This window comes from Bombus impatiens, unplaced genomic scaffold (genome assembly GCF_000188095.3).
Source record: "Bombus impatiens unplaced genomic scaffold, BIMP_2.2 scf_0442, whole genome shotgun sequence".
NCBI lineage: Eukaryota > Metazoa > Arthropoda > Insecta > Hymenoptera > Apidae > Bombus > Bombus impatiens.
The window spans coordinates 1,043,835-1,067,214 of record NT_176861.1 but is presented as its reverse complement, the minus strand read 5'-3'; the positions used below and the strand labels follow the sequence as shown (position 1 = coordinate 1,067,214).

At 33.2% G+C, this 23,380-nt stretch overlaps 2 protein-coding genes and 1 long non-coding RNA gene across 5 annotated transcripts in view; 2 read left to right on the top strand and 1 right to left on the bottom strand.

Annotated features, from left to right (window-relative positions):
- The window catches only part of LOC100743073 (calcium/calmodulin-dependent 3',5'-cyclic nucleotide phosphodiesterase 1), a 96,463-nt gene that overhangs the window by 42,749 nt on the left and 30,334 nt on the right, over nt 1-23,380 (top strand). The gene's annotated exons all lie outside the window — the stretch shown is intronic.
- Nucleotides 7,632-22,256, bottom strand: LOC100743386 (alpha-glucosidase). Of its 2 annotated transcripts, none has more exons than XM_033321405.1 (9): nt 22,147-22,256; nt 21,708-21,880; nt 18,531-18,868; nt 15,715-15,840; nt 11,837-12,247; nt 10,232-10,487; nt 9,583-9,778; nt 8,684-8,824; nt 7,632-7,808 (listed from the first exon to the last, which is right to left on the bottom strand). In XM_033321405.1, exons 2-9 carry the CDS (start codon nt 21,874-21,876, stop codon nt 7,718-7,720), a joined length of 1,728 nt encoding a protein of 575 aa, XP_033177296.1. In that variant the 5' UTR covers nt 21,877-21,880; nt 22,147-22,256; the 3' UTR covers nt 7,632-7,717. The 2 variants fall into 2 exon arrangements, with proteins under 2 accessions (XP_033177296.1, XP_033177297.1); XM_033321406.1 differs by having other exon boundaries at nt 22,130-22,249.
- On the top strand, nt 17,237-18,669 carry LOC117151799. The gene is made up of 2 exons (XR_004461924.1): nt 17,237-18,205; nt 18,421-18,669. It is a non-coding gene; the product is annotated as an uncharacterized LOC117151799 (long non-coding RNA).

The following is a 23,380-nucleotide window of genomic DNA, read 5'->3' as shown; positions in this document are numbered from 1 at the left end:
AACGATAACTAAAAGAATAATAGAATGAATTTGTTTTGTTTTTTATGTATTCGAACTGAAAATAATCTTGTATCAAGGCTACTTATATCAATACCAGTCAAAATGACGGGTGCTCGTCAAAGTATAAAAGGATCCTGTAATCGAGCCCCAGTTAACCAATTTCCTCGTTTTGTACAACTTCGCACACGTATTTTTCAAATTTTGATGTGATGATATCAGTTATCAGAAAAATTCTGGATCGATCGCTAGATCGCTAGATGCTAACGCTAGAAATACCACAGCAATCAAAATGACTGGCTCTAGAATTTTATAAACGTGTCAACCCTCATTCAGGAATCCCAGATGGATTAATAATACCAAAAATCTACTACACGACATGGAATTGCTTCTGTAAGAAAGTAATAAATCAATAAAAATAAAAATATTCTATTATTACGTATTTTTTAAGAACCAGTCATTTTCATTGGTTTTGGTAGGAATAGCTTCGTGTTAACTATCGGTAGTTCTAGTGTTAAACATTTAAAGATTATTATTATTAGATACTATCTTAAAAATTAATCTTAGAAATAAAAAATTTAGACACTATTAGGTACGAAGTACGTAAGATGTTTAAAACGTTAGAAAGTTTGAAGGCTGTTAACCTGTGATTGCCACGTCAATTGCAAAGTCGAGTAAGCTTCACATTGTGCACGATTCAGAGAATTTTAGTCGCCCGCCTTGCGCTAAATTTCGCAACGAGGAAACAGCAGATTCGAAGCGGGATTCCGCGAAATTCGAAAGAAAAGTTGTGTTGCGCGGAGATTTTATAAAACTTGCACTTGTTGGCGTGTGCCAAGAAAATTGTTGAAGGCGGCAAAGAACGAGAAAAGAAGTTGCCAGCTCTTTTTGCGCGGTGGGTAATTCGAAGTTGTACCAAAGTTTCCTCTGTCCATATTGCAACGAAAGAACATGTTTTCTATTGCAACCAACGAACCTCGCGTCAAAATTGAGAAGAATATTTGGAATTGTTGAATTTTACAAACAGAAACAAGTAGCAAGCAATTGGAACGTACAGTGGGAAAGACTTGTTATGCCAATTCACGAGCAAAATGCTACTTTATTTTAATTTCTCTCGTTGACATTAGTTGCAAGAGGAATGCGGCTGTTTATGAATTTATGGTAAATTTACACGTATAAACATATCCAAGATAAAGTGATTACTATAATATTTATTGTGTAAAACAAGCCTTTATTTAGATTCTATTTCTGTACGATCATAAAGATATGAAATTGCACAGACATCTAGTTATAAGTAGCTGTTCATACAGATGGATGATTATGAACTTTTTTAGTTTCCAGTTCTTAGTTATGATTATGTCGTTTTAAAAAAGTCTAGCTCGGATCGGTCAAGTTACTTTAAGCGACTTGAAATCGAGTCACTCGACTAATGAAAACAAGCGTAGGAACTTGAATGAATTTTTTGCATCAAGTAAACAATAATTTGACATCGGTAAAGTGTCTTAATAATTACTTCAACTCACATTGCTACATTATCGTAATATTATTAAGAACAACGATCAGTGTTTACGGATCAAGTAGTTGTAGATCAAATGATAATATAATTTTTTCTACGACTAAAACGAAGAAATCAAAATATAGAATATTCTGAGAATCCTAAAATTAATGATAATATACGACGATTATTGAAAAAAGAATTTTCGATGATTCTTTTCTAAGTTAATCTTGTTTCGTCCTGAACATATGATCAGCCTTCAGAACGAACCTAAACCCAAGAAGCACAAACGTTAAATGGACCAAAATTCAATAACAACGATCGTGTACAAGATTTTATACAAATTTTCTTTTCGTCAAAATGAACAAATTTTTTTACATAAGAAATTCCAAGTTACTAAATACACAAGGAAAAGTTATATTTTATAACGGGCATTAAGTTATTTTCTGAGCTTCTTTAAAAGAGAAATGAAGCTCGTGTATAAAAACGGTAATTGCTTATGACTCAATCAAATGAAACACAAAACTGAGATGAAAGAGAGAAAGGGTAAAAGTTTTTGTCGCTATTCTTTTTTAATACGTAATTCAGAAGGTGGTAGTTATCTTTAACAAGCGATCTTGGAGCCGCAGCAAAAACATATTATACTCTGGAACAAATTACTCGCTGTTCGCTCTTCTATTATATTATAATAACTCAACTTTTTTAACTGGCAATCGGATCCAATGATATTTGCCAGAAGTGGCTTTATAACAAATCCTATAAAAAATAATCAATCGTATCTGCAATGAATATTACGAATTGATTAAACTGTGAATATTTGTATGTTTATGAGCAATGTGAAAGTGCGAGAACGTACAGAAAAGTCTAGAAATGTATATTGCTGTTTTAAAGTTTGCCGTATGTTAGGATTTCGATAGAAATAATGGTTTGCTTAAATAAATAAATATCTTATTCGTTATATTACTCCTTTACAGTATTGAAATTGTAACTGTGGGATCCTGTTTTAAAATTAAACGTTTTAACGATACTATTTCTTTTTCCTCAGGAAAATGTACAAAAACAGTTGTTCCGTTCGAAAAGCAAATTGTGCTGCAAACTTTTAAACGGGTGTATATGCGATATGCAACGATATATAAAATATTTCAAGTAAAATACTATTGTAAAATATTGATTATATTTAGTGTGTGGGACAAATCTATCTTGCATTTTTTTAGCTATATTCCAAAAATCTATATGTATATGTATCTGTAGTCTAATGATAAAGATGACGTCAGTCTGCAATCTATATTTTAAAATTCTATACTAACGGAACACGTGGCAAGCATATTTATTCGTCTATCTTGGTTCTTATTACCTAGAATACACCCTATATAGATTTTACGCTTCTCCCCTTCTTATTAACGTAGAAATGTAGTAAGTTTATTGGTTTTAAAACACACTGTTGATGTAATACTTAATCATACTTGTGCAAGATACTATTCTTAAATTATTAATGATTAGATATGTATAAGCTTTATTGTTTCAATTTCTATAAGACGATGTTTAAACATTTCAGATAGAAGACGGTAAATATATAATGGTGGAAAATGTACAGTTTGAGATGTTTCCAGGAATATAATTTTTTCAATGTTTCTAATGGACAAGATCGTTAGAACAATCTAATATTTAGTAACTTTTACACATTTATATTAGGCGTGAGCATTATTTGGATGAAATATTTGAAAAATGATTATTTAAACGATTATCGTGTTACTTGGGCAGATGTTACTTCGAAATAATTTATTTCAGCGAATAAACGATCTTTCTCGGAATAATTTTATCATTTATCATGTCAAACGAAATAGATTTTTATTTTAGCTAGCATTTATACTTTTGAATAAATATTTCCTGAAATGATTTTCAGGAAATAATTTTCCAATAATTTTCCTACCTATTATCTCACAATCGGATACGTATTACACAAGCATAAGTGAAATTAAAATAATTTCAGGAGTAGAACGTTGTTAAAACGCACGAATGTACGCCGATAGTCCTGTCAGGACAAAATAATTTATTCAACATCAGCAAATTTGCAACATAACGATCATAGTTTCAATGAGTCGAGAAAGTTTGTGATAGCATTCAGAGCACGCTGATGTTTCTGATGTTTCGTCGCTATTAAAAGTATAATGGTGTCACGGTGCTTATGACGGGTAATGGTAGGTTGTATTTCCAAAATTCGAAAATGGTATATCATGTACACGATACTCATGCGTAGTCGAGATACAAAATGATATTCATATGTAGATGAGACAAAAATCGCACAAACGAATTAAACGTACAACGAAATTCCACGATCTTTTATTATAGTCTTCTAGGAAATATACGATAATTTTAAAGTGGATTTTATATCGAAATGATGAAGTCGAACAAACACGCAATGACACTTATAAAAATTAATTGTTGAAACGTATAAAATACGATTTATTTAGTATTTACTTTCGTCAGAAAGGAATTAAAAGAAAATTATCTGTATAGATAACGATCTATTAGATGAATGTACAGGTCTATAGTACGCGTGTTGCAGGAAACAGATACAGATCTTGCAAAGTTTCAATCATTCGTTGTGCATAATCATGAAGCTACAGCGGTGCAAGCATATTCTTTGTTTTAGTTTGAACTTGGTACGATAGGTAAAGAATCAACAATAGGGAGCCGTTCTCTTGTTATAATTTTGAAAGTATAAAATATTAATTATATTATTTAATATTATAATTAATATTATAATAATTTAATAATAATAATATATAATTTAATATAATAATAATAATATTAATTGGAAAACTTTTAATAATTATTAATTACAAATATTTCGAAAACATAAATGTTTCGATTAAATTAAACAATGTGTCAAAATACTTGTGCCTGGTAGTATTTCATTTACTCGCGAAAAGAATACAAATTTCCGAATATTGTCATTTTTCGTTGATTCGACGATATCTTATCTTATCGTATCTTTCGAACAATGTTCATTGATATAAAGTAGATACCGAAAGCAATCGAGAAATACGTACATTGAAAACATAATCCAGCGGCGCATATGTATATTTTGGCAAATGACATAAGTTTATTCAGCAGCGTACTGAAAGTTGTTAAAAATCAGAAAACCGTATAAATGTGCGGGATTACGCCCCATACAAACCATTCGTAGCGAACAGTGATATTTTTTACGTTTTAGCCGGAGAGCAAAAGGATAAACAGGTGATCCTGTTACACGAAATAGAATTTAAGCGAAAATATTGGAGCATCGCGCATGATTTTATCTCTGGCTGGCGAATTTTAGCTTCTGAATAAGAAACTTTTCGATTTGACAAGCGTATGTTAGTAAAGGTAGTGAATATTTATTTTACGACGAATAATTTATTATGTTATCGATAGGTAGAGTGTGCAGATTTTTCTGCATTTATGTGAAATTCAAAGGTATGAAAATATATAAAATATACAAAGTATTCGTAACAATTTTTAAGTGAAATAAATATTCAAAGTCTAATCTGTTCGTTAACTTTGATGTAAATATTTCAATCGTAACATTTTCTACATTTTCTTGTAAACGTTACTATTAAAGTAACTTTTAATTTTCACCGTTTAGTTTAATTTCTCATCGAAAGTTTAAGAGTTCCAATAGGGAGAAAGAATCGATACGATCGATAAATACTCGATTCGTTACAATGTAAAAAATGTGTACGTGCGAGGAATAAAACGAAATTCGTATGCAAACATCGTTTTCCTTTGCTTCGTCTAGATTGCAAGATTGAATCAGTTGTTGCAGCGACTAGCTTCCAAAATTCTCGGTGTTCGTTTCCCAAATGCATTTGCACGAAAGAAACAATCCACTATGTTGCTTGCATTATTAAATTTTTACGTTTTCAACGTTAATTTCCCTTCAACGAAACAGCACACGTGTATAACTCTAAAACGCCCTAATTGTGATTTTCATTTCGTCCTACGATTCATCCTAATTACGACACATTCTATTTTAAAGGTATACTTGTCTGTATTAGAATAAAAAGTAAATTTTCCTTTCTGCGATTCTGGTTTGTTCTCTCTTTTAAAGTTTCTCTGGCGCAAATGAATATAGAGGGAAGAACTCGTTTCATAAAACATAAGAAGCAATTCTAAATAATCAAACAGTCACGGCAGCTCGATACGTAGGAAACTTTGATACATACGCATTGAAGTTGCGACGACGAACGAATGTTATGTCTTTCGCTGCACAGACAAGTTATATAAGAGTTTCGGAAAAAACCAGGCCCAAAATTGGGACATTCTTTAAGTCATTTTTTTTTTTTACGATCTTAACTTATCTTCGTATGTCCAAAAAGTAGTTGGAAACAAGCCATTTTACAAATTCAGATCGGCGGAACGGTATCTGAAACAAAGTATATATCACGTTATGGTATGAAAATTAAGAGGAAATTGCCGAATGTTCTGAAATTTAGCTAAAATTATTTATATTAATAATCAGACAAATTTTGTGCATAAAAGCTGTGTATGCATAAAGAAGAAATATAATTGGCTAAGAGTTGTATTAAAAAGTTATACACAAGAATGGAACAGCTTGTTGCGAAAAGTCAGAAATACCCAGTATAGAATTATAATATCGGTGCTCGGCAGTGATAGTGACACGGCTGAAAGTATTTCAAATTCACTGTTACTGAGTTTACATTATGTTTGTACTCTTATCATGTAAAACGGTATATTTATAATTCCATCAGCTTTGCATCAGAATGCAATATTATTGCAAATGTCACTACCAACGTGGTCTTAGTCTTGCAACAACACCGGCTTATCTTCAGTTGTTTTGTGACGCTACAAGTGGAAGGTTGTACTGCATTCGCAAACAGTGGCATACCTTGTGTTAAGTCAGCCTTACAGTGTCGTTGAAATGACTCACGAAGATTTCCTTGTAAATTAAATAAATCCTCTAAAATTTACGTGTTTTGAATTGTACCGCTATCAACGACAAACAGCGACACGATACATCGATATAGATATACAAATTTCGATCGACTTGAAAAGTTTCGTTCGTTTTCCTACTCGACCGTGTTCGCTTTAGGACAGCTTTCTTCGTCGAAACGATGGCGCGTTTTCGAACACCCAATTTCGCCGGTTGTTTCACCCGGCCTGCATGCGGAATGAAGCTCGAACGGCGAATTTTTTAACGGTGAATTGAAGGAAATGCCCCAAAGCAGCGACCACGGCCGCCTCTCGATCGGTCAGGAATTTTGCGAAAGTTGACGAGTGAAATTCTTACGGGCTGGAACACGAAATCCACCATGGATATTCAGCGACGATTATAATTGGCAAGCTGATTGACGTGGCCACATCGATGGGGGAACCGATACGCGGCCGCTTCCGTTCACGCTCTTAGGCCAGTTTTACCTTCGGGTAAAAAAAAGTGAAAGGCCGGTTAATCGAATCTGGTCCTCGATTCGTATCGTGAATTTCGGCCAATTTAACCTGTGGCTGTCTCTTCGGTGAATGTTTCGACGTGAACGTTGACTTTTTAGCACGTCGACAGTTTGGAATTCGAAGGTTTTTGATTTAATAGACTTTTGGTCGGAGACATTTGAAAGACAATTAAAAGATTCAAAGGGCAAGCGATACGAGTAGGAATATTTTAAATCTGAGGAAATTTTGATGAAAGTTGAGTTTTATCGAAGAAATCGAAAGTATTTGAACATTCATCGAGGAAAACTTTTATGAGCATATAAGTGGAGATCTGTTTCACCTAAGAAATATCTCAACGAGTAATATTATTTTATATGTTTCTTTATGTTGCGCGAGTCCTATATATTTTTCCATGAAATTTTTATATTATTTGAAGCGTAAGCGATCGCAGACTATTTGTAATAATATCTTTTTAAATAAATCTGTAACTGTTGTTTTCCGTACTTATCTCGTTTCTTGGAAAAATGCACTCGTATTACTTTTCCATTCAGTCTCACTATTAATAGCAGGGTTTATATTTTTATAATAATCGCGATAGGCAACGATAAGTTTAATGGTCGTAAAATCGTGGCTGTGTGATAAATTATTGTAACTGGATTATTTTTGAAACGTTGGCCATTGTACTATTGTTAAGATGTAAATACAACGATTTGCAAGAAAAAAACTATATTTTTCAATTATTTAGAGGTACATGTTTGTATTCGAACTTAGAAACCGTAGGAATCTGTTGTAGATTTATATGTATCCAATTTTGATACCTGGGGCAGTAAGGATTATCACTGCCGTGGCAGGAACCTTTACTTTCTTGATGTCCGTGACCTCGTACCTATATTCCCAACAAACAAACAAATTTACAGAATTAATATCATCGCAACAATGTTTAACAAACGGATGTTTAAAGCATCGATTTAAAGACATCGTCTCTAAAAATAATGCAATAGGAATTTATGTATAATAAAATGGAAATTAATTTAAAAGAAAGAAATATAATCAAGAAAAGAACTAATTTGATAAGACGTCGGAATAAACGTTTCTGCTTAATAAGGTAGCAAGTAATAGGATAATTTAATTAAAAAAAAAAAATCAGTACATGATAGCAGAAACATGAAATAATTCTGTGGATTAAGAATTTAACAGGGAACAGAATAACATCAGAGTCACTTAATCCAACTGCGCTCCTCGGATTTTCATATTACAATCTTGCTTTCATTTTAGGGGACAGAAAATATTTCGAACGTTTCAAGAAAACGTTTAATATACAATTGTTTGACATGAATCAGCAGTTTTTCATATTTTCTTCGAACTTGAGATATCTTTTAATATTAGAAAAGTACAATTGAATCGAAAATGATTAAAAGAACGCAGCAAGGATTAAGTAAATCTTTTTATTCTTTAATCTCAACAAGTTTGAAAGATGTTACGTTGCTTATTTAATCAATCATTGTTAAATACGCAATTTCTCTTCAAATAATTGAAGACATCTTTCTGTCTCATTCGTTCCCTTTCTACCTTTTCTTCATCTTTTTCTTTCAATTTGAAGAACGACGTTACAGTTTGCGAATTATTTCCAGTGCTTTTCACATTTACCACCGTGTTGGAAGAAGAAAGGAAACTATGAAACGATACTCGACGCAATTGCATAAATTTGTCATGGCAGCGACGCAATTTAGATAAATAAAATTGGAGAAATTGTACACTCACTTAGAAAGCATAGTAGAGTTAGCAGTAGCGTAAAATACATCCAATTTCTTCGGTGCTTTCTCGAATACTGACAGATCCACTACGTCGTCCTTATCCGAGTAGTTTATTATGGTGTAGACAGATCCATCTAACATGGTTTCCCTGAAGAAATTATGATATTCCATATGTACAGTGTATCGTTAAGAAACGAAGGCACTCTTAGTACCATGACTCATCGTATTGCAAACGCCGATGATCGCGATCAAGTAATTGCACGCTATTGTACAAAGATATTTGCACAAATCAAATGTATCGATTAAATGGATAAATTAAACCTTAAGAATTTTATATTTTATAATCATCGAAGCTACACATGTCACAATATTCTAACGTGATCAAATCGATTTTCAAAAATCAATACGCGATCGTAAAGTCAGCGTTTGCAATCGTAGAACTATTTTATTATTTGTCGAGCTCTTTATTCTCAGATTCTTTGATTTCTGAATTATAAGCTTGACGAAGAAAATTCTTAATTTGGCAGAAAGACTTCCGACGTTGATAGAACCTGTGATATTTAAGTAGTAAATTTTAAGTAATAAATGTAGTAGTATACATAATGCTAAATGCTAAAATATATTCTTCTAGTCTTTTAATAGATGACCCAATCGTATAGTCTGGCAATTCCATGAAAATTAGTAAATATTACTGCTAATTATTAGTTCAGCATTATTTTGTAGTGAAATTGAAATATTTGTATTACAAATCGACCAAAATATTTGGACATTTGTAAGTGATAGTGTAGATACATACTGCCACGCTATTAATCATAATTTTCTCGCGTTTAGCAATATATTCGACGAGCGAATCGTGGTATATAATGGTCGTAGTATCATCTTGATTTACATGTTCACTATCCTTACCTGGCAAACGCAAAAACGTTTTCACTCAACAGCTTCGTAGTTAAGTCGGCCTTTTTAAGGAACGGCGACTTCCTCAGCGTTGAGACTTTCTTGTAGAGGGTATAGAACGAGTCCTTGTCCTTCTTTTCGGCAGCCAGATTGACAGTCTTGTAATTATCGTTGACTCTCAGCCAAGTATTGGAGTTCGTGGAGAATCCTACAAATCGAAATACTTGGTCATAGTTCTTGCGATTATTGGTTCTTTTTTTGTTCAGTTAATTGTAGTTAGTTAATTAGAGTTTCTGGAATTGGAGCTTCCTTTTTTTAAATCTCACACGAAGATTCATCTCAAACGTACCAGTATTTACGATATTTGTACAGCCAAAGGATACAATCTACAATTCGCATTTTTCAAAAGATAACATTTTCTTTACTACATTCTGTATTATTATTTTATTACTATGACACGATGAAATTGATTTTAAAATAATTGATAGATGTGGAATGAAATTCCAGTTTCATCTGTGAGAGTGAAACATGTTATGGCACGATGGAGAAATAATATCTCAAAAATGATTCGACAAACGTACCAGGGTTAAAAATGTGAAAATCAAGGCTCATTTGAAAATTTCTTCATTCGCGTGAAAGTTATATCTTATTGGAAACTCACCGGCAGAAACGGAGTCATCCCATTGGAACGGTGTCCTCGCGGGATCCCTAGACGCAGTATTGTAGTTTAATAAACCAGCCATGCAACCCTGCGGGTCCTGTGTCTGTTCCCAAGAGATCCAAGTGTCCGACATACCGATTTCGTCACCGTTATACGTCACACTTGCGCCAGGTAATAGAAGCGTCATTACGGTAAGGGCACGAGCTCGTGGTTCTCCTACTTTCGACACTATTCTTCTTTGATCGTGGTTTCCGATCTGCACACAAAATTTTAAGGTATTCAAAAATTTAAAATATCCGTCGTTATTTCTTTTTTTTTCTTTTTTTTTTTAACTAACGGTAATCGTATTGAGTTGAAGATATTTTAGCTTAAATACATATAATGTTTGGGGATTTTCTACTTTTTTCCTCGATCGTCCTATTTTTTCCAGCAAACGCTTTTTGTTCATTTTCCTCGACATAGAAATATCGATTTTAAGGCTTGAAATTTTAGGTTTTCGATCGAATGCCCGATGCACACACGAGCTCGACAAAAGCTCGATGCGCTCGTGGAATTCGAAGAACGCGAGCGGAAAGAGGCTCGTTTCGTTCTCTTCCAGGCGTTTTGTGGACATTTTTCAAGCTCGTTCACGCGTTGCCTCCGCCGTTCAATCGCGCAGCTTCGAATTCGAAATAGTTAGGTGCTATCAACCATTTTTCCAATCGAACGACGTTCGACCAGTTTCGTGCGTTTGCTTCCAGAGTAATTTGATTTTCCTTCGATCTACAATCACGTCGTCCAACTTCCCGGCAAGCAAATACAGACGAAGAGAAGCGAATCGAGGAAGGATTTGGCGAAGAAAATTTTCCAGATCCTCGCCGAGGTTGGAGAAGTTAACATCCACAATTGTACGAGCGCGCCCGTACTTGTATGCGTGTGTGTGCGTGTGCGAGTGAGTGAGAACATAGAAATGCCAAAATGGAAGTTTGTCATCCTGTTACGAATTTAGAAAAATGCGATTTGAGCGAATATGATAGGAGTAAAATTATTGAAATAAAAGGAAAATTAGTTGTAGAATTAATAAACGATATAGGTGCTGATCAAATTTTAAGAAAGCAATTGTTCTAATTAAATTCTTCTTCTTGAAATAAGCTAGGAGTGATAGGATACTTTCTTGTAATTTTTAATGCTATCATAAGATAGAATTACGATTATAAGGGTTGACTAGATTATGATTGAAAAGGATGAACGTACAAGTATATAAATAGATCATTTTTCCTGATAGTACAATATTTTCCCTCGCTTATTCTTCCTCTAAATTTATGATTATATTATTATATTATATTATATTTCAGCCAGGCAATCTTTCGGTGGATGAATTATTTCGAAAGAAACTGCGAACTATGATAATTCCAGTCCAGAAAATTTTGAATTTCAACATTAATAATCTTAATAAATTTGAAATGATAAAATCACTTAGACATTGATGAAGTGCATTGAACCATGTAGAAATCATTTTGACTGAATGTACAATATTTTGAAGGAAATATATGTGTAAAGTTTTATGGGGATAAATGACAATCTAATAGAAAATTAATCGGCTTTCTGAAAATATTAGTAACTTACCACCCAGTTAGCAATGCTATTTCTCGGCATGTTCATCATCCAAGTATCAACCACAGATTTTAAGGTTGTTGCGTTCGCTGTCGGCTGGACGTTTTGAAACAGGCCAAAATTGAAGGGGAAGTCTGCTCCATATTTATAATACTTCATCGTCATCGAGATGTTTGCGTATGCCTCGGTGAACATGTATTTTGGTTGTTTAAATTCATTCAAGACGTTTCTCCATCCAGGGATCAAATCGTAACTTTTTTGCAGATGCATGGTATATGTCCTATCGGTGTAGTCAGGGTTAGTAGAATCGTTGGTTTTACCTGACAAAGGTTCATCTGGGAAGTTCATGTCCTCGGCAATAAATGGCAAGGCATCTATTCTGAAGCCATCAATGCCTTTCCTTAACCAGTATCTCAAAATTTCCTGTAATATTTAGTTAGACCTTGTTATTTGAGAAATATATCATTGGAAATAGTGTTTTTACGTATCCAAGAACGAAAATATTATTATTATTATATATATGTTAATCTTAAATATTATTACGTGTTGAGATAATATATACATTATGCATGTAGATCACAAATAAAAATCATGATAAATCATGTTTCTAATTTTTACATTGTTTTTTATCGTTTCGTCCAGCTACGACGATGACACTTTTTACGAATTCAAAGTTCTTCCCATCGACGATTATATTAACGACTGTGTCGTACTCTTGAAAGCCATATAGTCCGCCAAATTGTTTCAGCGAAACGATTACGTTGAGCTAGAGAAAAAGGCGAAAACAAATTGGCGTAAAAGAAAAATACGAACCGAACGAACGTTCCTTACCCGTGGAAAGTGCTTTTACAAGCATAAGATGATGATTGTTTTACAGAAACGTGTCCTCTTAGAAATAAATCTGCTTTATAAAAATCGACTGTATACATATATCGAAGCTACAATCGTATTCAGCTACGTAAAAGAAGATTCTAATATAAAGAAATAAAATTCTTTTTACTTAGTAAATTCTGTAATTTTTCTAACGCGAGCTGATTTTCTTTTAACACGGCTGATATTAAATAAGTCAGTTTCTGAATTGACAGGTACACGTGCTTACCATTCGATAATTCGATTGATTGTGTTCGTTTCTATCTTTGTACCAATACATTTCCCCGGTATACTTTTATTATTTCTGATTCGCATGACTATTCATGAGTTCAAGTCTCTACACGTTATATTACATTACTTCTATGTTCGTATGTACTTTCGGTACTTCGGTAAATTTCTTCCAATTTATACGTACTCGTAACGTTTCTATAACAAAGATGTCGGGTTCGTTAGATTTCCGCGCTAAAATGTCAATATCGTACTGTTAGACTCTACAAGTAATCGTAGGTGAAAGATATAGTAACGTATGGTTGATTCGTATTAGTCAATGGTTGCGAGACATATGTCGATATCCGAAAGATTTCGCGGCGAAATTAGTCATGAGTACTTCTATTATAGATTGCCATTTATTGGCTCTCGCATAATATTTACGATCGTATCTATTGTTCATGTTTGCTTTCTTTTATATCAAGCAATTCGATCATATTGATCTATTAACAAGTTAACATAAAAATTAGTTTATTTTCGCTAACGTGTATAATTACCTAAAAGTCTTTGAATTTTGAAAGGACAAATAAATAATTTCATGTACGAAAGCTCAATTATAAATTCGTACGTCTGAAGCTAATAAGGATAAATGAGATTACACTGTAATAAATATTATTTCTTATTCGAATATCATAAATGATCAATTTTTCATTTAATTACAGATGACTGATATTCAGAATATTTTTTAGCGCATAGTTGAAAAACCTAACTGTATAATGTTCTTATATGTATTCTACAACTTCTTTCTCGCAATCGCGCCGTGTTTCCCCCTTCGGTTCATTTAAATTCGATGAAGCAAGTACCACGTATCCCTCGATTTCGCATATTTTAAACCATGGTCGTTCAAACCCGACATAGCTATAACATTCGCAACCGTAGTCAGATTTATATTTTGCTGGATAGTGGAACGAGCGGCTTCAGCCCTACTTGAATTTCAACCGTGGCTGACTGAATTTAACCGACCGTGTTTTCGTGATGTCCGTCGAATTTCATCGAACGAATTTGTGCCCATTAAAATTCAAATTTACCGCGGAATTCCGAAAAAAGTCACGAGACATCGCCGAAATCCTGGATGGATTCGGATTGATCGCGGATTTCATACCAAGTTCAAATATTTTTCCAAAGATTTTCTGTCGTTTCATGCATGAAAGTAGCGAATACTGAAGTGGCAGACGTTGAGGTATAAACGACTCATGAAGCTAATTAGAACAATTACCACATATTATACCTTTACCTACGTGTATTATGTTTGAAGCTGTTTGATGTTTGATTAGCAATGCGATGGGACACGACTATCGTGATTGTATATGGCGAAATTTTAGATCAATTTGGAAATGCATACGCTTAATAAAATATATATTTGAAAAATTTCTTATTAAAAATTCCTAACATTAATCATATTCTCTGATAAATTGAAATATGACCAAATATTAAGTACTAGCAGGAAACGTGCAATAAAGATGAAGGAGAAACGATTTTCTAATTCTATTGAAATGACGTAGACGTCATGAAATTCCACGATGTTGACGAACTGTGACTCATATTCCTTAGAAATCGGTTCGGTTCGTTCGATAAAACAATCGGGATTACGTTGAACGAACGGGTAGCACGTCGAAGCAACGAATATCTTTATTTCTCATCATTTTCTTTTTTTCGAGTGATCGTGCTTCGAAAAACCAGCAACTTCGGCTGAAATGATTGATAAAATCAAAGCGGGTAATCGATATCTGTTTGACCGTATCTTGGTCCTTGATTCATTACGATGTTAATTGTTGGGTCTCCGGTTAACGGTTAACGATGACGTTGAACGAGATCTATCATTGTTGTAAATTTGCCAGGCATTAAAACAACGATAAAAATAAAAAGGAGAGAATAGAAGAGCAAAAAACGGAAAATATGTTTGAGGATAAGATCGTCGAGTCGTGTTAAGTTCGTACAATCTTCATACTTGACACACGAAGCATCGTTCGAAGAGATTGGAAACAGCTCGTGTTTATCGTGTACAGACGGAATTTATTTCCCTTTTGTTAACAGTTCCGCGTAATTCATTACTTTTACGAATTTAAGATAATACGATAAAGAGAAAATCCGATATTGTAGCTTCGATGATGCAACATAGATATCACTATCTATAAGTAAATATAGTCATGAAAACGTACATAATAGAAAAACTTCTTATAACTATAAGTATCGATAAAGTGGATAAAAAATGCCTCTATCGGTATAACAGCTTCTGTTACAACAAAATCCACTAAAATTATTAGAAGTGTAAGAGATAATGGGGTAAACAGATAATGGGAAATTTACTCAGATTTAAACGTAGGTTTAAGGGAAATTACAGACAGTCTATAGTAGCCTACAGTCTACATCTACAGTAAGAGAGGCACAGTCTTATTCTGTATCATAGACTACATATAGTTCAATTAAAAAAAATATATTCTTCTTGTTAAAACTATACTTCAACAAACATATCGGATAAATTCGCGTTAAATTTGTTTTGCAAGTTGAACGTGTTGGAAATTTTGTATCTCGATGTGTTTACTTTGTTCCAAAACAGTGTTCAACAAAGTTAAAATAAACACTATTAATTCAACTAAAGATATCTATGATCAAAATTAAAAAAAGATATGTAAATCCTAGTGAAGAATATCGTGATTACTTTAGTAACCGAGAATACTTTATCAACAAGTTCAACGATTTTACCTATAACGATAGATTTAAATAGAACTATGTACTTTTCAAACGATACTCACATGCATCTCCTGTACCACTTGTGGATTAAAGAAGTCCAGATCAGGTTGTTCCTTTGAGAATTGATGCAGATAATACGCCTTACGTTCATCTCGCCATTCCCACATTGAACCACCGAAAACGCTCACCTGCGCGAGAATATGTGTTTGTAAATTTGCAAAGTGCATAGAGGATGAACAAAGATTGCATAAGCTCTTACCACGTTGTGTCGAAACGGGTCGTCAAAAAATTGTTTAATTAAGTTAAATTAAGTGTAAAAAGTAATTTAAATATTTCGAGCAACACCGTGAACATCATAGCCTTCAGCTATGATGCGAGCTTGCCTTTTTCAGAACATGAAATTACATTTTTAAACAAAGATGGAATTCTAAATGTCATACTTGACGAAATTTCCGAATCGCAGTTTGAAAGTACAGCGAATTAAAAATTCTGGAGAGATCGTTTAAAATTACGTTCGAAAAATATTCGTCCCTAGTTTCGAACGATGTTCCTTCCGGTTCAAAGCAATTATGACAATTATCGTTAAAACGATACGCAAAGTTTTAGAAATATATATGTACATAGATGAAACGTATCGAAACGCTGCGTGATTTATTCAAAAAAACTGGGAAAGTAATTACGATATCGCTAAATGAATATTTTGTTTATAACAATTTCATCTTGCTCGCGAAATAATTTGAAGTAATGAAAGACACTGCGCAGTGAGAGTCATTGGTCAATATGAAACATGTCGTTGTTTACTAAAGATCAATATTACTTTCAAAATTGTTACAGTGATAGATCAGTGGCATTGCATTATCGGGAACAATCGTTAAAATTGATTATCGTAAAGTTGATCGTTCGAAAGTAACTAGATATTCGTGCCATTGAAGTTTCAAATGCCTAACAAAAGAAAGATTTAATTGTCAGTTTCAATTTCTACGTTGTTTCACTATTTTTATCTCGAAACGAGACACGGCCATTAAATTTTATAACTGCAGGTAACAGCGATACCAATCGATTTGTATCAGTTTTGGTTGTTGTTGAATGATCTTTTCTGGTCGATAACGACAGAATAGAAACGACTGGTAGTTTAATTGAATTCATTCTGCGTTTACAAGCGAAGAAGAAATGTAAATTTCGACGAAAAATGTATTGCTTACGCGATGAAACGATGTAAACAGATCTTTTCACGAGGAAATAACGAGCAACGCGTAGGTACAAAAATTTCTGCAGACTATCGCCGTGCAACATTCTTTTGATATTTTACCATTTCTGTTCCGAGTTTCTTGATATGCAGTATACTATTTCATACTCTTCACCTACTACGAGTCTACCATAAATCGCGAAATCTTTGGAAAAGTTTCGCTACAAACTTATGAAATTGTCGGCCATCATTTCTACTGTCGCTTCTACCTCCATTTTTCTCTGCCTTCTCAAGATCATTTATATTCAGCTATTCGAAAACTTCTTTACGTTTTTGACAGTGAATATATTCTACGCTGTATTTAATAGTATTGAAAGGGAATTAATTATTACGAATTTTTACCAAATATCAAAATATTAATTTTAACCAAATAGTACTCTTGATTCGGTTCTGAAATTGATTAATTAGAAATGTTTCGTTTAGCCTTTACTGACACAATCAATTTCGCTATGAAGTTTCCGAACAACCAAATAATATCAAAGTTTCATCTCAATGAAATTGTTAAAAGTAATTATCCTCTAACTTTAATAGATCGTGACAAGACATTCTCACATCGTAAAGTCCATTTCTAAATGAAGTTATAACATATTTTCACCTCCGTTGCAAACATGGAATGAGTGCACTCTATCTGAAACTTTTATCGAGTGTACTTCAAGTTCATTCCTAATCATAAGAAACGCTGGAGATCGGTAAAACTTTTCGACCAAGAAGGTACAAAGGTTTTTTTTATATCTTTTTATGTATATTTTGTCCCGTACAGTTACTAACATTGCAAACATTTTTTTTTTAAATTCTTCGTTACACGAATCGTACAAAATGTCTCATGAATATTGTTTGCGCGGAAGTAATAGGCGTATCGACGACTGTTTCACGTGAAAATATTTCGACCGCGTTAATTAACGAAGAATGCGACGCAGAAAAATTCGAGAACATGCTTCACTGTATTTCTATTGAAATAATATTAGATAACTATTTATAGCCAATGGGGCAAGTATAAAACCGAGATACGTCGGAACGCGAAATATGTAAATACTAACAATTAATTAATTAAAGTAATTAATTAAGTAATTAAAGCGGCTCGAGCATCGAGCAACGAATACCGGCAGTTGTATTTCACGAAAATTACGGGCGCAAAGGTAAGTTTTAAATTGAAAAGTCTGAAACGACGCGACGGGTGTGTTTAAAATTCAGCGGGTTGCATATCATTATGATAATAAGAAGAAAAAAAACCAGATGGTAAATAATGATAGTCAATATTACTATTCACAATGGTTGTAAATAACTTAATTGTAGCACAAAACAATAATGTTGAAAATGACAACGTGACTTCCTGCTCGCCATTCATGTGCAGATGCGTTAGTTATAAGAAATAGTAACTAGAATAGATAAACTTAAGATGCCTTTTTGTTTTTATCCTTAGTTTTTGTAAGCGCGTGCAATAAAGGTTTTTTTTTTGGCTCAGAACGATGTGATAAATTTATCCATTCAATAAGATAATAACTATTGTGATCCTACCTCTGAGTATAGAAATAACAACAAATAATATTCGAATAAAATTTGCGTGTTGCCTATTTGATCCATCGTAGTTTTTGAGGGCTGAAGAACGTTTTAAGTAATTTAAATTGCACTTACCCAATTGGATGGTGGGACACGGGTGCCATTTTCCAATACTTTTCCTGGATGCCAGATATAATAATCACTGTAAGGTTTAATTCCCTTCAAGCTCTTCTGGAACCATTCGTGCTGATCCGACGTGTGGTTCGGGACGAAATCCAGTAAGACCTTTATACCCACTTTGTGCGCTTCTCGGATCAGGTCTTCCAAATCCTTTATAGTACCAAATGTGGGGTAGATGTTCCGGAAATCTGAGATATCGTAACCGAAATCTACCATAGGGCTGCTAAAAATGGGCGATAACCAAATTATGTCAACGTTCGCATCGACCAGATGATCCAACTTCTGTATGACACCTGTAACAGAGAAGATCTCGTTTTCTTAGTCGAACTCTATCGACGAATAAATTATATTCGAAAAGAAGACAATTTGATCGTGTTGAAAATGACAACGTGAGTTCGTGCTCGCCATCCGTATGCAGATGCGTTAGTTATAATCGATAGATTTAATCGATAAGCTTAAGATGCTTTTTTGTTTTTATCCCTAGTTAAGTATCCTCAGAACGGTGTGACAGATTTATCCATTCAATAAAATAATAACTATTGTGATAAATTTCATTGCGTAAATTTGATTGAATTATTGACACATACAACGATAAATCTGCTACCGTTTTCAAGCTCCTTGCACATAAATGTTTGATACTTTTTACGAAAAATATTCGATTTCAAGTTTTCTAGAAAGAATTATGAAAGCTACAAGCAAAAAGGTTTCCTCGAGCAGAATTGTTTATAGATAATATACATAAAGATCAATTTCCAATGTTTCCGCAATTCAAGTTACCTTTGAAACATGACATTCGTTAAATGAAACATTGGAAAAATGAAGACTCGACATATCATTTAAGCAGAATGTTTTAGTAACTTTAGGACATTGCTTTTAAGAAAGAAGGAAAATTTAATGAGGATACTTATTAATAACTCAGGTATTACTGATTTCTTTTCGTGTATAAGTAAACATCTACCATGCTTTTACATTATTTCTCTCTTGATTCTTCTTTTCTAACAAACTCTCCACTCTTTTACTATACAGACCTACATCCTTCTGGTCTTGTTATCTGACAGTTGCTCGTTATCAGTGTAGCTTATTTTCTTTTCGAAGATTTTCATCCCAAGAAAATATTATAACAAGAAACATTTCAGTCTACATTTATAATCGTTATTGCTGGTTAAAAAGGAGCTCAGACATACTGAAACAAATTTATCTCAAATTTAAGTTACAATAAAATGTTAAAGTTTATGAAAACAATGTAGATTACTCAGATACCTAGAATAAGAAGCTGAACTTTGTAGAAAAATATAATACGACATATCGAATGTTCAACATCGAGAATGTCATGTATTCAGCAAGGTTTATCGATTCTTCTAGTTCTTGTCTGTCGCTTCGTGAATTGAAAATTAACCCAAATATGCCTAAATTCTTTGATGATTTTCAATTATTATCCTTTCCTCTTCGTTTGTAGTCTAAATTCGATATGTCGATTAAATTCTAGTCTTGGCGTTGATCATTTTTGAAATTTTTTTTACGTCATTGAATTCTTCGTTCGATAGCTATAAACTTTTTCTCGAAATAATATCTTCGTTGAATTATCAGAATCAGCTTAAATATCGTGACAACAAATAAAACTAAATAGAACAAAAAATTAACGCAGAAAAATATACGTCGAAGTTTCATATATGTAACATTTCATTTAGGAAAATAAAAAGAGAACGTGTTCGTTAAATTTCAACTAACGGGAACTTGAAAATTATTTTCCAATGACGTCGCTTGCGACATTAACTCAGAGAGGTGTAAATCTTTCGTAATGGCTGGAGCATTACAAAAAGGCCGAAATTCTTTTCCGGAACACGTCGCTCTTAAGCCGCGTCAAAGCGACCAGAAGAGGCGAACGCAACGGAAGTTTCGTTAAAATTTATTTTCGCGTTTAAGCGACATTAACTTCTTCCGCAGAGTTCTCCACGTGCGATTGTCGCGCTTCACTTTCCTTTTTCTCGGCTAACGTTTGCGTTTTTAGATTTCCTTGTTAATTACATCCGTACCGTACTTGTCTTTGTTCGTTGTGGTTACATAAACGCGCGAACAAATCGAAAGACGACGCGAAAAGGAAAAGCAATTATGCATCTGTTTACGAGCCGTGACATGTGGATCGACCGCGTAACAAAAGTTTCGCCTTCAATTATCCTTTGTAACTAGGGGTACATTCTCTGACTAAAAAATCATTTCCTACGATTACAATAGTTAGATTTCATTTTCGCTTAGGTAGACTTATTTTTACTATAGTAGTAAAATAATACAAAGTTCAATAATCGAGGCTTTTTGAGAAAATAAATTACTAGTAAATACTAATTAATTAATTTCACAAATTCTACCTTGTAAAATTATATATATCGAACAAACGATACTTATTATGTGACCACAAATTTTTAATGGATATTATCTATATATAATAAAATGATCGACGTATACTTGATTATGATTATATACGTAATAATAAACGGCTTTCTATACTCTTCTAATATTTTCATAATTACGTATTAACATTGAATAATAATAAGTCGGCGAGAGATAGAAAAAGAATTTTCACTTTTTTAAATATACAACGATGCACCGAGACAGTACCACTGTATCCATCTTCTAAATGGAATTTTATAATCCTTTGTTAATCATTCGATAAAATTTTTAATTCCCTAAAAAGAATAAAGTATCGAGGCACTTGGATCGAAAAATGCTTGCTTTTGTAAAACTTTGTAAAACTTTGCGTACGAGGAACGTATTGTCTCTCATACACTAAATTTCGTGAAATTAAAACTGATATATCTCTTGAACTAAACATCTTTCTGCCCAAGCACCTCAGTACCACTTTTGTAGAGAATCAAAGAATACCTGGTTAATAAAAGATTGTAAAATTCTATTTAAAAGGAGATATTAAGAAAACATGGCTAGGAAAAAGTATCTGCGAACATAGAATCTTATCGTATCATTCAACTTTTCCCTCTACATTTTCTCCTACGTTTATGTACGCCTCTGTATATTAAACAATCAATGGGATCATAAGTAATGAAAGAAAAAGGAACTCGTAATTACAAAATACAAGGACATCTTAAAAATTGAAACTATCAAGGAAAAAGAGGAACGTACCTCTAAGATCACCAACGCCATCTCCATCACTGTCCTTGAAACTTCTGGGATAGATCTGATAGACCGATGCGCCTACCAAATTGTTGCTCAAATATTGTGCGGTCGGTTTCCATGAGTATGAAGCGACCAACGGCAATACCGTTAGGCAGAATACTATTAGCGCCCTCATGTCCCTAAGCACACAAAACGTTGAATATGAAATTAGTCGTCTAATCATTCGCGTGACTTCGAGCTTGGTGCACTCTGCACCACATCGTAAACACGTAGTTCGGTATTCGTAGCGTGATACCGGTTCCGGTTGTTCTCGTGATAAACACGATATATATTGAAGTTTAAATAGTTATTTTTCAGAATAAATTACTTTTTGCAATATGTTGCTTAACAATGTACAATTTGTCGTTTCAATATGGTGTTATTTAGTTTATTTCGAGGTACTCACAGTAATTAAGACACGATCGATTATGTCCGCCTGGAATATTTCGCCAGCGTTATAACGATCGACTGTGATGTAGTGCAGGATAGCTTCCCTTTTATACCACTTCTTGTTATGTAACGCATAATTGTCTAGAGTTTCAGTGGCAGGGTACACACATTCGACGATCAATCGTCCTTGTTAACTTTTATCGAAACGTGGTCGATTTGCTTTTCGTCTGTGGAAACGTCATCTTATCGTGGAGATACACATTTCGTCAATTAGTGAAGTAAGTAAGAATATCCATACGATCTATTTAATAAAATGTCTAGAATGTAAACTTCATACGATAAAAGGGTCGGAATTTCTCTTCATTTTCTTTGTATTGCAACGAAAATGTCCAAACATAATTTACTTATACCGCCAACCAATAAACATAACGTTACGATTAGGATTGGGACACCTATTGGATACATTTATTGGAAAATCCTGGAAAATTGTACTTGTATTTACTTAATATTTCACGTTTTAAGAAGTAGTAGAGCATTATCACTACTTTTAGTGTTTAGTATGCGTAACAATAGGAGTTTTGTATAAATATCCGTAGTCTACTACTAATAGTTCTATTTGAATACGAACAAAATGTGTGGTTTAATCGGCGTTTGCGTTGCTTTTAAAAGCAAGCATTAAAAATATTTGTATAATACCGATGCTTAAAATCTTGTTTGTAGAAGGACGATCTTTGACAAGACCATCAATTTATTTTCAAAGTAAAATGTATTTAAATCACTGTTTTGTCCGATGAAAGAGCATACTAATTTAAGAGACAAACCTGCAACTTTAATGTCGAGAGTATTATTATTTCCCATAATATTAAATTTAAGAAGCTTGTTACATCAAAATGCACACCTATTATGAATATTAAATATAAAAAATATACGTTTTCTAAATGAGATTTTTAATTTACTACGATATTAGTATTACAAAGTATTAGTATTACAAAAAAGAAATGCGGCATAAAACCATACACAACTGTAATAATGGAAGATCAGATAACAAGAAACATAATAAAGTACCTTAAAGAAATAAATATATTCTCCAAAATATAAATAGATTTTAATATAAAATATAATAGATTTTAAATAGATTTTATCTATTTTCCATCTATATTCATTGATATTCAATATTCTATCTACATTCGATACAACAACCCATTAAATGTTTTTTTAATCTTCTTATTATGATCGCAAAGATTATGTTA